General features: G+C 45.9%; 2 protein-coding genes across 2 annotated transcripts in view; both read left to right on the plus strand.

The window, feature by feature from the left end:
• The window catches only part of LOC120949406 (neuroligin-3), an 83678-nt gene extending 71607 nt beyond the window's left edge, over nt 1-12071 (plus strand). Inside the window, exon 10 of the mRNA XM_049605168.1 lies at nt 9599-12071. Within this exon, the coding sequence (XP_049461125.1) occupies nt 9599-9903 (305 nt within the window). The 3' untranslated portion in view covers nt 9904-12071. The remainder of the gene's footprint in view (nt 1-9598) is intronic.
• A 471-nt stretch (nt 12072-12542) lies between these two features.
• Nucleotides 12543-13570, plus strand: LOC120949407 (serine/arginine-rich splicing factor 2-like). Its single transcript, XM_040366664.2, has 2 exons — nt 12543-12803; nt 12886-13570. Exons 1-2 carry the CDS (start codon nt 12777-12779, stop codon nt 13306-13308), a joined length of 450 nt encoding a protein of 149 aa, XP_040222598.2. The 5' UTR covers nt 12543-12776; the 3' UTR covers nt 13309-13570.
• Nucleotides 13571-15384: the final 1814 nt, after the last annotated feature.

Here is a 15384-nt window from a genome sequence, read left to right on the forward strand (position 1 = left end):
GTTTTAGCAAAGCATATTGTTTGTGTTAGTGTGTAAGAAACGTAGTATGAGGAGTAAGCGCGCAGACATAGGGCCGAAATAGAAGATAGGGGTGGGAACATCCGGGGGAGCGTGTTACATGATGAATCAGAAGCCATACGTGGGAGGGGAAAGAATAAACCTGTACCTAAGACCGGGTGAGGGTGAAAAACTATATCAGTAAATAAAGACGAAGAGAAAACACATACACACATACACGTTTCAATCAAAACCAGTTTGGCGGGATACTTAGTTGCTCCGAAAGTGATGCGGCGAGCTTTGGTTGGATGGTGGTTTTGTGCTTTGGCTTCGGATTTGTTTTGTTATCCGTTTTGCGGCGTTTACCAAACTGCCCCTTAATTATAGTGTCAGCTTTAAGTCGAAGGATAAAATGCTCCACCTTATTTATCATCACGCAAAATAGTAATCTAAAAAGCTTTAGGCAAAGATCTGCCCATAAAGGTATTTTAAAGGATCCTCCAAGTCAACATTTTTTGTCTCGTCAGGTATCTTTTAAAGGTCTTTTTGTCATATTTATAAGGCATTTTTGTTCCAAAACTATTTCAAATAGTCCTATGTTGGGGTAAGAGGTGGAATTTTTCATCATCATCATCACCATCATTATAAATAGTAACAAAGACAGATAAGAAAAACCTTAGAAAATGAATGCAATCTATGTTTGAGGTATAACTGTTCAGACATGAACTACAAACTGAACGCTTCCTTCGGTTTAGTTTCTCCTTTTTAGATTCTTGATTTTTTTACATTTCTTCAATACAAACTGAATTCTGTTTGTTCAGAGCTTGGTAGTGGACATGCTTTTTCGTTGAATGACCGATAGTTAACAACCAATGCACTATGCGGCCGGCCTCGAACAAACCGCTGTCATAAGTCAATTTTAGTACTAATTACGATATATAATACAGTGAAATCTCCCTAAGATGTAGTCTCTTCACGATGAATTGTTTCTTTGAGATGAATATTTTGACGGTCCCTTCATATTCCATATATTTTATGTCTCTCCAAGATGCATATCTCCCTAAGACGAATATCCTTCAAGCTGCATATGCGATTTGCCAGCCGGAATTCTCTAAGATGAATTCTTGAATGATGGTTCATAAAAACATTGATCAAAGGATGCCATGTCTTTCATGTGGTTTCTTGGATACCTCATAGCAACACCTTTACTAGTTTCCCACAACATGAATATCTCTCTAAGCAGACGGTCCCTTGAAGATTCACCTTAGAGAGATTTCACTGTATATCGAATCTTTTTTTAAATGATCACTTTAGTTATAAGGCAAAATATTTGAAGTAATTGACATTACCCAAAATTGGCTATTGACTGACATTTTCAACTCCGATTAGCGCCGATTCTAAGCCGGTCAGTTCATTTGGTTATTTTCACAAAATACCACGTACATACAAATTACTGCGCTTTTTTCAAAAGGTACTAAAAATCCGAACGTACCCCAAGTTGTCCAGTGCTGGGCGTTCTGTTGTTTGTGCGGTAGTGCACGTGAACGATTTATGTATGGCGCACCCTGCAGAGGCGCGCGCTCCAAACATGTTTGAATGCATTTTTGTCGCATTTGAGGTTAAATTCTGATTTTTTTACCGCTTTTTGTACACAAGTAAAATGAGGTTTGGAGAAAACAAATGGAAAACATACAAAAGTATATATTTTTGTAATTCTTCACCAAAGTTGAAAAATGTTGCGGTTAGTTCAAATTTTTGCAGTGTGCAAAGAAAAGTTGTTCTAGAATAGCAGAGATTTTTTCCCTTTATTTTTCATAAAAATATTTATGCCAATATTATTCCCTGACCTCATTTTGCAACAATAGAACAAAACACAAAGAAGAAACAAGTTTGGAAAGATTTTTCATCTGTGACCAGCAATAACTTGTGAAGTTCAAATGATAAAGTTATAATGTAACATACTTTTCTTAACTAACTATTTAACTTTTCTCCCGTCCTTGCCCCGTGTGCACTGGCACTAAACAGTACGCGATACTATGGTAAACCCAGATTACGCAAAGATCGTTTAATTTTCATTGGTTCTTCGTTAGATGGGCCCTCATAAATTGCATTGCCTGCCAAACTAAGATTTAGATTTGACAGAAAGATGCATCGGCACTAGTGAGCTTGTACTGAGTTACATCTAAAGGGAAAACATCCCTGCATTAGGATAGCGAACGAAATGCTCGTAGCGCAAAAGCTCTACAAATAAACCTTAGTCACGGATCAAGAGCATTGCAATCAAGAGCAATAATAGGATTTTTTGGTCGAAAAAACGGTCTTTCTTCTTCTTCTTTAGGCTCAACAACCGTTGTCGGACAAGACCTGCCTTATACCATTTGTAGTGGGGGCTGGCTTTCAGTGACCTATAGATTATTCCCCATAGCAGGATAGTCAGTCCTACGTGTATGGCGGCACGGTCTATTTGGGGCTTGAACCCATTGTGGGCATGTTATTAAGTCTTACGAGTTGACGATTTTACCACGAGACCGGCTGCCCAAAAAACGGTTACAATACATCAAATCTCATTCAAGGTTTCTCGTGGAGTGTCACATTTAAGGGAGCATATTGAATATTGAAACCCCCAACATTTCGGGAATTAAGACCACCAGCGTCCATTTTTTATTATTATCATTTCAGTAATTAATTCAGGATCACCTTACCTTCTTTCATGTTTTATTTTTGTATTGTTGCCGTTGGTCAGCATGCGTCCCCAACCCACCCAGACGGCGACAATGGCTGTCAACCCATTTTAAACTCCCGCCAAAAGCAGTGTCGCTCTTTAATCTTGATTGATGGCGGGCATCCGCAGGAAAAGCCACCGCGCATTAACGCTCGCCACACACCCGCTGTTCATCGTTTACCCATTCATCGCATTGTATTGCAATAAACATACGTCCATCATGATGTTCATCCGCTGCCGGTCAATAAGTCCCACGACGGCGGGTCGGTTTCGCCTCGGTAATCCCAACGTGCACAACGGGTGCAACGATGGCCACCCGGAGGGTGGAACCAGAACAAAACCACTTAACAGGCATTCATTCAGTTTCACCTCATTTCACCCCTCCCTCCCCTAGTGTTGCAACTATTTATTTACAACAATACTCCATCGTCAAACAACGACCGATCAGCACACCGGACGCGGACGGGTTGGCGAGAAGCGCTGCAGGACCTCTTCCCCTTTTACATACACATCTTTTCAAGCCAACCAACCACCCCCTGCCGGGCGGGCACCAAAAGGCATTCCGTGGCACCGCCCAGGTTGTTACTGAATCGCTGAACGCTTTTAGCGCGCGTTAAACAATCTACCCGACCAGGGGGGATGGGAATCAAATTAAACCTCGCTTACAACACGCATACACGCGGTGTGCTCCACTTTTCAAACGCATCCAACCATCAAAAAGGGGTGGCAAAACTACAAAAAGAAACACTCCTCCCCATGTTCTCCTCCCCGCACCCGGAGTTTCCGCTTTCCAAGCGGGCGCGCGCTCGCACACACAAAACAGAGTGCCGCACAAATGATGGAACGCCATTTGTTAAGACGATTATTTTCAATCAATTATTCGCAATAATACACATCTCGGGGTCTTTCGCGGGGGGGGGGGGACGTAAGCAAGATGGTGTCACTGTCGTCACGCAAGAGCGTCAGAAAACACACACACACACATTGACCCGTTTTACAGAACCACCCTACCACCACCACCACCCAAAGGCTTTATCAAATAACTATTTCCGTATAATTAAAGCTTCACAGTTGCACACCGTCGCAGGGCCACACATACACGCGCGCGCCCTCTTGCAAGCAGAAGAAGCAACATGGGCACGAACGTAAGGGGAAGGGAAGCAATGGCAGGAAATCCTTAAACGATGCCGCTTCCGCTTCCGGCCGCTTTTCCGGCGACCGCGAAAGATAAAGTGATTAGCGAATGGTTGCGCCGCACCGTTACCGGAAGCGCACGGGGAAGCTCGCGCAAAAGGCAAATTAAATACATCCTCTACGTTTTCCACGTTCCTCTCCTCCCTCCCATTCCCCCCTTTCCATGGAGCCCTCTACTCCTTCATCCCTTCATTCCTTTGCCCCGTTCCCCGGGGCCGATTGCCGGTTGAAGAGCATTAGCGAAAGAGTGGCCCCGTTTTGTACCACACGGCAGGCGTACTGCTGCTGCTGCTGGTGCTGCCACGCGACATGACAGCAATTTTTAGAAGTGGGTTTTGCCAACCCAGCCAACCCGCCCACCCACCCACCCACCTTCACATTCCGATTTTCTCTTTTTCTCTCTGCCCCCTTTCACCCTCAGGGCGGAGTTGGAAAAACAAAAATAAAACACTTGCTCGACATCGGCGTGCCCTGAGTGTGTATGTGTGTGTGTGGGGGGGGGAGAGGGGGGTGAAGGCCAGGGGTGTGGAGGGAGTTGAGGTTAGCGTTGGCAGTACCAGCACTTGGCGGCTAGCTCGTAGCAATTTTAAGCACACATAATTTCCTTTTCCCCAAAGCAAAGCGCTTCGACTAAGCGATGGAAGGAGATTCGAAAAAACATCCACACACACACGCACACAAAACACAACAACCACAAACATACACACACACACATACAAACAAGTCATACGCGAACGCTGGTAAGCCATGGGAAATACAACACCCCTCCCCTCCTGCTCACCTAGCACCTTCTTTCTCTACACCCTTTTGACTGAGCTTTGGGGATTAAGCTCGCGCAAAAGTCTCGAGGGCTTTCTGGTGGTTCCATTGGGTGTGTGGCGCAACAGAATGGTTCAATGTGTGTGTGTGATATCCCGACAAATGTCACACTGCGCTCCTCTTCCACCTTTTTTTCTTCTTTGCTGTTGTTGTTGTGCGAATTATGATTCTCCTTACCACCCAGCCACACACAAACTCACACAGTAACGCGTAGTAGCTCTAGAAGCGCAATGGTAGGGAATGAAGAGAGGGAGACAGAGAGAGAGAGAAAGAGAGGAAGAGAGGGAAAGAGAGGGAGACAGAGAGAGGTTTGGTTTTGTTTTAAATACTTCTCGAGCGATAAAATCGAGACACTCTAGGCAATTCGTACGCTTCCGATGGAATTCGCGTGAATAAGACATACACACATACATACATACACACACACACATACACACACACACATGAAAGGAGCAAATGTAGAGGCTGCAAACTTGTTAGCTTTAAGTGCATGCGAGGACCTGCGTGGATTTACGTGGGTGACAAACTCTCCATTCCACTACTTAGAGCTACTACTTGGAAAGAAAAGTTCATTGAGAAAGGCATTTGTTTCGGCAGTGTTGCACACATTACACGTGAAACATTATACCCTTAAACATTTCCCATTTTCACAGCTGTTTCCACAAAACGAGTGATATTTGTTGAACAGAAGCGTAACAAAAAAACCCAATAAGAGAATGCTTCATCACAAGCAATCGGATTTTTTTTTTATTTTTATTTTCAAATCGGCTTTGCCCTTTATTCCAAATAAAACATTCCAAAGTCGCTATTACGTGTGTGGCCGGCAAATGTATATGAATTCCCACCAAAGAGAACGGTTGGTTGGATTACTGCTAATGGGATTTCAATGGGTGCGCCGTACCAGATGCACTGAGTATGGGTTGTACAATAACTTAGTGGCTGATTGAGCTAAAAACACCAAACAGTGAATCCACTTTGTTTATGACCAGACCATCTGCAACTGATCATGTTAGCACACATTTGTATGATTTGCTAAAACATTGCTGTTTCTCAAATCATACCTACTATTGCCAAAGCAGTTGTGACAGCCGAACTAGACCACCACGATCAGCCAGGTTTAAGCCGCTCCCGAATATTGAGCGAATGAGAGCGAGTGGCACTGCAAGAAGAAGTGGCCAGTTGCGATCAATAATCGGGAGAAAGAGCACGGGATTTTTTTAACGCGCGTGTGCGCTAGAGTAAAATAAATACTTTTGCCGGATTAAGGCAAGGAGCGAGATTAACGCGAGACTTTTATTTATCACTAGTGCGTTGTTAAAGAAACCGTCAATATTAGGTCGCAAATTTCTACACCTACTGTTACGAGCCGAGCTTCTCCGGCAGGCCACGCGAAGAGTTGGCCCTCAACAAGGGTCGTAGCAAGGGTAGAAACAAACAGCGGACTTTTGGACAGAGTCTTTGACACTTTGCCCACTAACCAGTCCTTCCCGATAGCTGCTTCTGATTCAAAGGTTGGAAAGTCTATGCAGTCGGAATGGGGTGTTTAGCTAGGAAATCCAGAGGCTCTGTCCTATTTTGGATGTTGGAATTGATGGTGTTAACTTCAAGAACTTCTGCGATTGAATATCTTTTTATTGAAAACATGGTCTATTTTTATTTTTAATTTTACCCTTGCACGTTTACTCGATTATCCGTTCGGACTGTTTTTTTTTCGTGTTTGCATAATATTCTTATTGTGACGTGGAAGGATTTGGAAGGATAAGCCAATGGTTACTTGGATTAGACGAAGCAAATTGGTGAAGGAAGAAATTTATACAGTGAACCCTCTCTTATTTGACACCTCTCCGATTTGAAAAACCTCTCTTATTTGAATATTTTCCACAGTCCCTTCATTTCCAGAACATTTTTGTTCCTCTAATTTGGAAAACCTCTGAAATCTGTGTCCCTCTTATTTGAGTATGGTGTTGCCATGGTTATTGAATGATGTATGCTCAAATTGGCAATCGTGTTCGCAGTTTCCTATAGCAACAGTTAAGGCTGCATACTAAATGTTATGCCAGGACTCCACACAGCATAACACGGAGCGCAACATAACAACTGACAGCTGCTAAACGCTTCATAAAACGCTTTATTGCCGGTACCATGTTTTGAATATCCTTAGTAGGCCGCTCATTTTTCGTTGAAAAGCTACCAACCTACTGCGATGACCGATAGTTAATGAAACGCTTAACCTCCTTTCCCAAGCGTTTTCTCAAGCGTTTGGCAGCTGTCAGTTGTTATGTTGCGCTCCGTGTTATGCTCTGTGGAGTCCTGGTGTTATGTCTCTTTCTTGGTTGTATGGACCTTTCATTCACTTTCACAGGTACAGTTAAAGGGTTGGGGGAGATACAACAATCGCTTTCGAAATTCACTTAAAAAGAATATCTTCTTAAGCAGAACATTGCCTATTATTGGAACAAATGATGAATTGTTGACGGAAAATTAACGAAATATTTGATATTGAAGTTATGCGTATTTGTTTACATTACACACTAGCTGGCTGCTGTGATGCGTTATCTGACGCCAGGACTCCACAGAGCATAACACGGAGCGCAACATAACAACTGACAGCTGCTAAACGCTTCATAAAACGCTTTATTGCCGGTACCATGTTTTGAATATCCTTAGTAGGCCGCTCATTTTTCGTTGAAAAGCTACCAACCTACTGCGATGACCGATAGTTAATGAAACGCTTAACCTCCTTTCCCAAGCGTTTTCTCAAGCGTTTGGCAGCTGTCAGTTGTTATGTTGCGCTCCGTGTTATGCTCTGTGGAGTCCTGGCTTGACAGATATTTCATCTGTCAAATAGTTCATTTCGTTGTATATTGCCCCTCGTGTGGCTGCGCGGTAACACCTATCATCATATAGTAGATAGTCAACCGAGTGATTCGGGTAACACATGTTACACAGTCGTCAACTCGTACGACTTAACAACATGCCCGTCATGAGTTCAAGCCCCGAATGGACCGTACTCCCATACGTAGGACTGACTATCTTGGTATGTAGTATATTCAATATCAATATCAATGTTCAAAATCAATAAGTCGCTGAAAGCCAAACTTATTAGTGGTACAAGCAGACCTTGACCGTCAACGTTTGTTGTGCCAAAGAAGAAGAAGAAGAAGAAGTGTCTATATCATACCATAAGATCTTTTCTACACCCTACTGTACATGTGTAGTATGTTTGCAATCAAATGCATCAAATGGAAATGATTCCAAAGCCTTTCACATTGAAAGGAATACGCCGTAAGGATAAGGACCAAAAAAGTGCATTTGTACCAATAAATGGGATGGATAAATAATTACATTACTGAAACCTGTCATTGCTGACGAAGTTTTTTTCGAATTGAATTAATCAAATAAATGGTTTTAATTAACTGCTTCCTCGATCGTTACGTTCCATTAAAAATGATGCTTTTTTAAGCAATGTAAACCTCTACTGCAAACATAGTGAAAAATGGCTACAACAAGATGGCAAACATGCGATGAAATGTAATTTGGGTAGTCATATAAAGGAGTAAAATCAATTAATGATCACATTTAATACATCGTTGCATCGCATACAAACAAACAATCGCTAACATTGAAAAATCAATCGCGCCAACTAACTACCTTCGAATCAGTTATTACTTACACGATCGAACACACACTCACACTGCCATCCAAAGCGCATCCATCGACGGAGTAAAGATAGGAACAGCTCAGAGTAAATAAAAAAAACATAAAAAAAGCAAACAACAACAAAATACCCACACTGATAGACTAATTAATTACTTTATCGCAAATTTTGTAACACTCCTCGCGCAAACACCAACCACCACCCACGGTCACAGCTTCATCATTCCCCACCGGCCGTGCAAACACCGGAGCGAGATCAATTAATTGATTCAGTTTAATTTGATATGATTTTCCGTCCGACCAAACACATACACACACATACGGAAAGATGGATTATGTGCGTGTGTGTGTGGGCTCCGAACCTCAAAATACTTCATTATTTTGATTGATTTATTGATAAGCGCTCGCGCTGCCCAATTAGTCGTCGGTTGGTGGACCAGGTGCAACCGATTCCCACGGCCCCCTCGTTTGGCCTGCTACAATTCGACCGGTCATTTTGGTAGTGCATGGCACACACACACACACACACATGGTACGAGTGGCCGACAAACATTAGCCGACAAACCATGCCCGGGAAAACATTCCGGCCAATAGAGTAATCGAATTTGATAATTACCAATTAAAGATTATTAAGTTTTCCCAAACACACACACACATGCACACACTCGCACGGTTCGATGCCTGCCCGGGGAGGTGTGTTAATTTTTACTGTTAACCCAATTTACATCCGTCCGGATTAGTTGTAGAGCTTGTTTGTTGTAAACACGGCGGTAACACGGGTTACAAAATTTTCCTATCATGGGTGCTTCCGAGTTCCCCCCCCCCTCCCCCCCCCCCCCCCCTTTGATTTGACGCTCTTCTTTCCGCCCTAACGCGGGTGATAGGAGCGGGCTTAATTCGCTGCGTAAACAACTGGTAAAAGCGGTCACCATCGCTAACACGAAACTAATCCCATTCGAATCCAACAGTACCAAAGTACGGCTTGCTGTGTTTTTCCCCCTTTATCAGTCAGCACACACACACACAGCACACCTAGCACCTAACACCCGGACCTGACCGAGACCTGACCCGGAACCCGGATTCCGATTCGGCACTCCCCCCCCCAAAACCACGTGACTACTAAAACTGTTCTTTCTCCATTGCTCCCTTCCCTCGCACTGTTCTTCTCTTCCCCTCCCGTTGTGTCATTATGTTCGATTGCTTTTCTAGATGTGCAACAAATTAAATTACCACCAAACGGGACCGCCATCGGCATCCACATGCGGGCGGCCCAGACCTGCTCGAGCGGCTCGCCGGAAAACCGTCCCCCGCTGCATACGGCACACTCCCACCATCACTCCCACCACGGTCAGCACGGGCAGCAGCAGCTTCAGCAGCAGCAGCAGCAGCATCAGCAGCAGCAGCAACAACAACAACATCAAGATAGTTTAACACAATTAAAATCCCAAAATCTCAAGAACAGCGGCTGCCCCCCGCAGCTGCCCCATGCCGCGATGAGCGAAATGCGGGTCTGATTGCATACCGATTGCGGTGATTTGGTTTGAGACGGTGACGGTGATGGGGGGGGATAGGGGCAGTGTGGCCAACTAAAAGCAGCCCCTGTTCCCTTCCCTCTTCTTCTCATTCCTTCCTCCACCTCCACCCGGTAAAGTGGACTGAATCGATCAAAATGGATCGTCTTCGTTCTTCCAACTGGCACATGTTAATGTTGTGTGCTCTAAAGCTCGCTCGCCACCGCGCCAAACATGTCACGGGCAAAGGGATTAACATAATTCAGTGCTTTTGGGGGGGGGGTGCGGAGGGGTGTGCAGATGGCATACTGATATCGGCGCGTCAATCAATCAGCGTTAGGCGCTTAGCGAGAGCGAGCGTTTCTTTGGACTCTATTCAATCAACCGACGGGATAATCGATTTCCCAGAAAAACCTCCCATGATTACTTACTCTAATTGAGTTTTGTTTCGGTAGCGGTTGGTGTGCACGTTGGTGTATGTGTGTGTGTGCGTGTTAAACTCTTTTCTTAAGTGTGTTGATACATCGCGCACGTTTGCAAATACGCCGAACCGGTTTGCTGGGAATGGGAAAACTACTTCTCAACAAACGTTTCACCGCGCAAACAAGCATAACACAACCTCGCCAATCAAAACAACCTTTTGCAAACGTCTTTCCCCGTTTTGGTAAACTTTGTATTAACTTTGCCCATTTTCCAACGCGCTCGATCGAATCGAATTGGAATCGAGTTTTGGTGAGCTCAATTAAACTTGTTTCGCACTTCGTTCCGGTAGAGGTAGATAAGAAGCAGTTTAAGCATAACAAACACACACATGAACGGTTTTTTTTGGGTTAACAAGTGCCAATGGAATGGTTCACCATATTAGTTATTGCTTTATTGAGAGTTGCGGCAAAGAGTTTCATGTTTTTATGTTCAAATGATGCTTAAAAACGATTCGTTACAGCAAACCACACTGCGGGAAGTGAGCAGCAAAAACATCTTTAAAAAAAACAACAATTAACGCGCATTTACAAACATCAATGCGCAAAACCGAACCAATGTAGCAATAGCATCAAAACACCGAACATATCTGATCGAGGGTATCAAATAGCATCACACGTCCAATTGAGCACCTTGTAAAGTGGCTGCCGTAAACACTGATAAAAAGTTCCCGTTTTAGTTACACTTTGTTTTGCCTTCCAGCACACACACACACACAGCAAACTGTTGTTATGTTTCCATGCTGTGTTTAAAATGCATCCAACGATCTAACTTCCGCTCTAACTTCCATCTGCTGTTGTCCATTGACAATGTTTGAAAGTGCCGTAACAAAACACGTGCAAAATCACATGCAATCAGAATCGAACCGCGCAACTCGTGGTTGTACGCAGAAGGGAACAGCGCTTTTGAAAGTTGAGACAGAGAGAGAGAGAGAGAGAGAGAGAGAGAGAGAGAGAGAGAGAGAGAGAGAGAGAGAGAGTGGAAAAAAGCGCTGCAAGCACTGCACGGCTCTATATGGGTTTTGCAACATTGTAAAGCTGGGTGTAAAATGTTGTAACGAACAAAACAAACAAACAAAAAACCAACTGTACATTGTAACGCTTTAGGGTAGCAGTTCAATTACCATTCATCCACAAAACCGCCCGGCACAACAGATGGGGCAGCACACAGAGAAGAGGAAACTAAGTGGACAACCTCCGCTCAGCACTGAACCGCATTCAATAAGCGCGTTGATAATTGATTGATTGCTAGGATTAGGATAATAATATTAATAACAACAAAAAAAACAGAATTATACGTTCCAATCATTAAGCAAACACTTGCAAGGGATGAATGTTTAGCTTCACTGTTCCTCGTTTATGTAGCGGTGCGTGCGAGTGCGAGTGTTTTCGTGAACCTGCGTCAGCATTGGTTGTTGATCATCTGTAAAAATAAGAAACCACTGTAATGACCCCGTTCAGCACGCACCAGTGACAATGTTCAGTGTTACTTCCAGTGACGTTTTACACATAAACACACACACATAATTATCGCGGGGGGGGGGGATTAGGGACATTGCATTAATCGCGCACGAACGAACTCGTACACTGTAAGCTACCGTCTAGACATGGGAGTATAAGACTTTTAAGGAAACACACACACAAACACACACTAATAGATATCGACCGATGAGCCCGATGACAGATAGGATATTTAAAAAAAACACACACTAAGGTAAGACCGTGCACCCACAACCATTTAGAAACAAAAATCGTTTAACATAAAGGCACGAATGCAGCCCGTTTGCGTTTTGCGCAGCATTTACGCATCGTGTGCTAGAGTGGATGAACCCGAGGAGAAGGGGGTCGAGTGAATGGTGATTTTGTAAAATACGATTGTAATTAGGTATGTAATACACGAGAGACGATACCAGAAAGATTCAAGATTCGAATAAACAATATAAAGAGAACATTCTTCGTTGAAGAGGCTTACCGATGATGTGCACATCCGAAGGGAAAAGGTCTTTTTTTGTTCTTTTTGGGAAGTGTTCAACGGTACCACGCGACGTAACGAATTGAGCTTGGTTCCAATTCAAATTGCATCATAGTGTGCAACGCTTTCAACAGCGTGTCGGGTGCGTTTGCCGAAGCATCACCCACTGTTTGGTAGGTTCAGTTGGGTTTTTTTCAATCACAGCACACATTGCCAACACAATACTGGCGGCCTTGCCGGAGCACACGCTCATTACGAAGGAAGCTGTTAGCTGGTACGGATCGCTTTACTTTGTCTCCGTTCGTGCACTTCACAGTGCAACTACTCCTTCCCGGAACCTGGCGAGCAACGAAGAGGAGCACCGTCAGTCTTCTGCCCTGTCCGAGCATTTGGTGCACCATTTTTTGCACACTTTCGAAACGAGCATGGATCCGGTAATTGAAGACTTGGATGTAAGTATTGCCATTGCCCGCCCCGAATGGGTGTCCCCCATAATTGACCGCCTCGATTTTCGCTCCACCCCGATTCCGCCAGGCCCATCTGCCCGATCAGCACGAAGCGTCGGGCATGTTTTCGTTTCCGAGCGACGCGCTTGCCAGCATGACGACGGCGGCGGCAAGCGCACCCTACCGGCAGACGGCGAAAGCACCGCACGATGCGGGCGGCGCACCGATGCGGCGGGGTCGCTCCCGGGGCGGCCGCTCCCAGTCGCGCGGCCGTCGCATGACAATGAAGCCAGCCCAGGAGCAGCAGCAGCACGAACAGCCGTCGAGCCCGTCGCCGGCGCGCCGAGGACGCAGGAGCCGCTCCCGGTCGGCCGCGGCGTCGCACAAGCCCGCCCGCAGCCAGTCGAGGCGCCGGAGCCGCAGCCGGGCCCGCTCTCGGTCCCGGTCCCGCCCCGCCCGCAAGCGGTCGCAGAGCGGTGGCCGTCGTACCAGCCGCTCCCGCCGTCGCTAGGTGTCGCTGGATGGAAGAATTCGCAACAACGACAACAGCGGGTGTTTCGGTACGCTCTTCATTTCGGTCGTCTCGTTTGTGTGTGAGTGCTTGGATCGGGGAGATTTTTTTACGTTTTTGGTTGTTGCTAGCATCCACAACAAGCTTCGAAGGTAGGCTAAATTGAAACCACTGTGCTTTACGCGCTGCAAACTGTTTCGGTAAATTTTCAAACACTGTGCAAATACATTGAATATATTTTGGATAAAAGTTTAAAAAGGCATTGCCGTGTCCTTCAATCATTTCCTCCCAACGTCTCGCGCTCTTTCTCACTCATCATGCAGCACATGCAAAACGTTAGTAAACATGGGAACCTTTGCCTCTTGGTGGCCTCTTGTGCGGTGGAGCAGCCAAAAAGTGCAGAAGCAAAAAGAAAAAAGAACCGAGCGAAGCGTGTTTCACATTGTTCACATTTTAATACCTCGAATAATGCTCGGCATCTCTGACCGGAAGCGCTGGTGGTGGCGGTGTGGGTGAGCGTCGTCGCGCTCTGGTCGGTCGCGTGAGCGTTTGCATGCCTGCGTGTTCGGGCCGGGAACGTTCGCGCTTTTGGGGTGCAGATTTGCATAACGAGAAACGAACACGAGCGGAAGGAAGAAAGCGAGAGCAAAAAGCAACCTCTCCTGTCCAGCCCGAGGGAAACCCCAAACTTCCCGCAGCCTACGTCGATTGGGTGCACTTTTCTCTTACGCTCTTGCGTTTTCTCTCTCTCTCTCTCACACACACGCTCTTTTTTTGCTGCCCTCCTGCCCTCGAACTCCTGCCGGCAAATGTTCCTGCATCGCGCTACGGTAGTAGTTGTAGTAGTAATCCATGAATAAAACATTCGCCCGTTTGAAGCTTGCCAGCCGTCTGCCCCACCACCACCGATGCATCGTTTTGAGTGAGAGTGATATGATAAAATCATGTACAACTACTGGTACTACCGTGTGCGATGACTCGGTCGGTTGGAGTGGAGGAGGGGTGGGCGAACGCGAAACAGGAAGGTTAAGACGGGGGATACGATTCCGTTTCGGGCTGATGCTCATTCGCTTCGAAAATGGTGTGGACCGCACGACCAACGCCGTTGATGATGATAATCTTCAGGGAGGTGGGGAGGGGGCAGTGAAATGGAGCACAAGTGAGGGAGGGAGAGGAAGGCCCGATTGCAAAACAAAAAACCCAGTGGAAGCCAACATCATCGTCCCGGGGATCGCTTTCTGCCTTTAAGTATTCCGTTTTCGTTTCGCATGCAAGTGTTGCTAGCGTTCGGAGGAGGGGTGGGGGAAGTGTTTGAGTGGAAGGGAGGCAGCCACATCCATCCAGCTTCTTGGGGCGTTTGTGTGTGTGTGTGTGTGCTACTTCACTTTGAAGGATCCGGGGGCCTAATCCCGAACGAAAGAAGGGACAGCAGTGGGCGAAGATCATTGCACAAGTGGCGCTGTCTGTGTGTGTGTGTGTGTGGTGGAGGGAATGAGCTTAAATTATCATGAACCTAGGCCTCACCTCGCAAGCGCCCCAATACTCCTTAATCCACCTCCAGCCCTCCATCGCCGCCACCTTCCAGCGATGCAAAATAATGAGTTCCGGCTCCCGGATAACGGATCGAAAACGAGTGCAAGGGGGGGCGGTGGTAGAGGCTGGGCGCGTGGGGCATGATGCAATATAGCAGCCATTCGGAGCGGCTGGTCAAAGGAATTATTTTCCCGAAACCTCCTCTCGCCTGCCGGCAAAGAAAGAAGCAGCGCCGCACATTCATGGCTTGCTTGATGTATTCTGCTGCTCCGCGCACGCTTTGCTCTCCATTAGCCCCTGGAGGGGGATGATTGCACGCGACCTTCCGGTGATGCTGGCGAAGGACCTGGAGGAGAGTAACATTCCACCGCACATTCGTATTGTGCTGGCATTTTTTTTTGCCCCCCCTCGCGTTACTCAAAGAGGCGGAAAAGCAAAACAGAAGAAGCAGGCCGCCCGGTTTGAACATTTCCTTTGCGTTGCGCTTGCTTCCGTTCTGTTTTCCGTTTTTCCAACGCGCTGGATCGGTCGTGTAGCTGTGAA

This window comes from Anopheles coluzzii, chromosome 2, assembly GCF_943734685.1.
Source record: "Anopheles coluzzii chromosome 2, AcolN3, whole genome shotgun sequence".
Classification (NCBI taxonomy): domain Eukaryota; kingdom Metazoa; phylum Arthropoda; class Insecta; order Diptera; family Culicidae; genus Anopheles; species Anopheles coluzzii.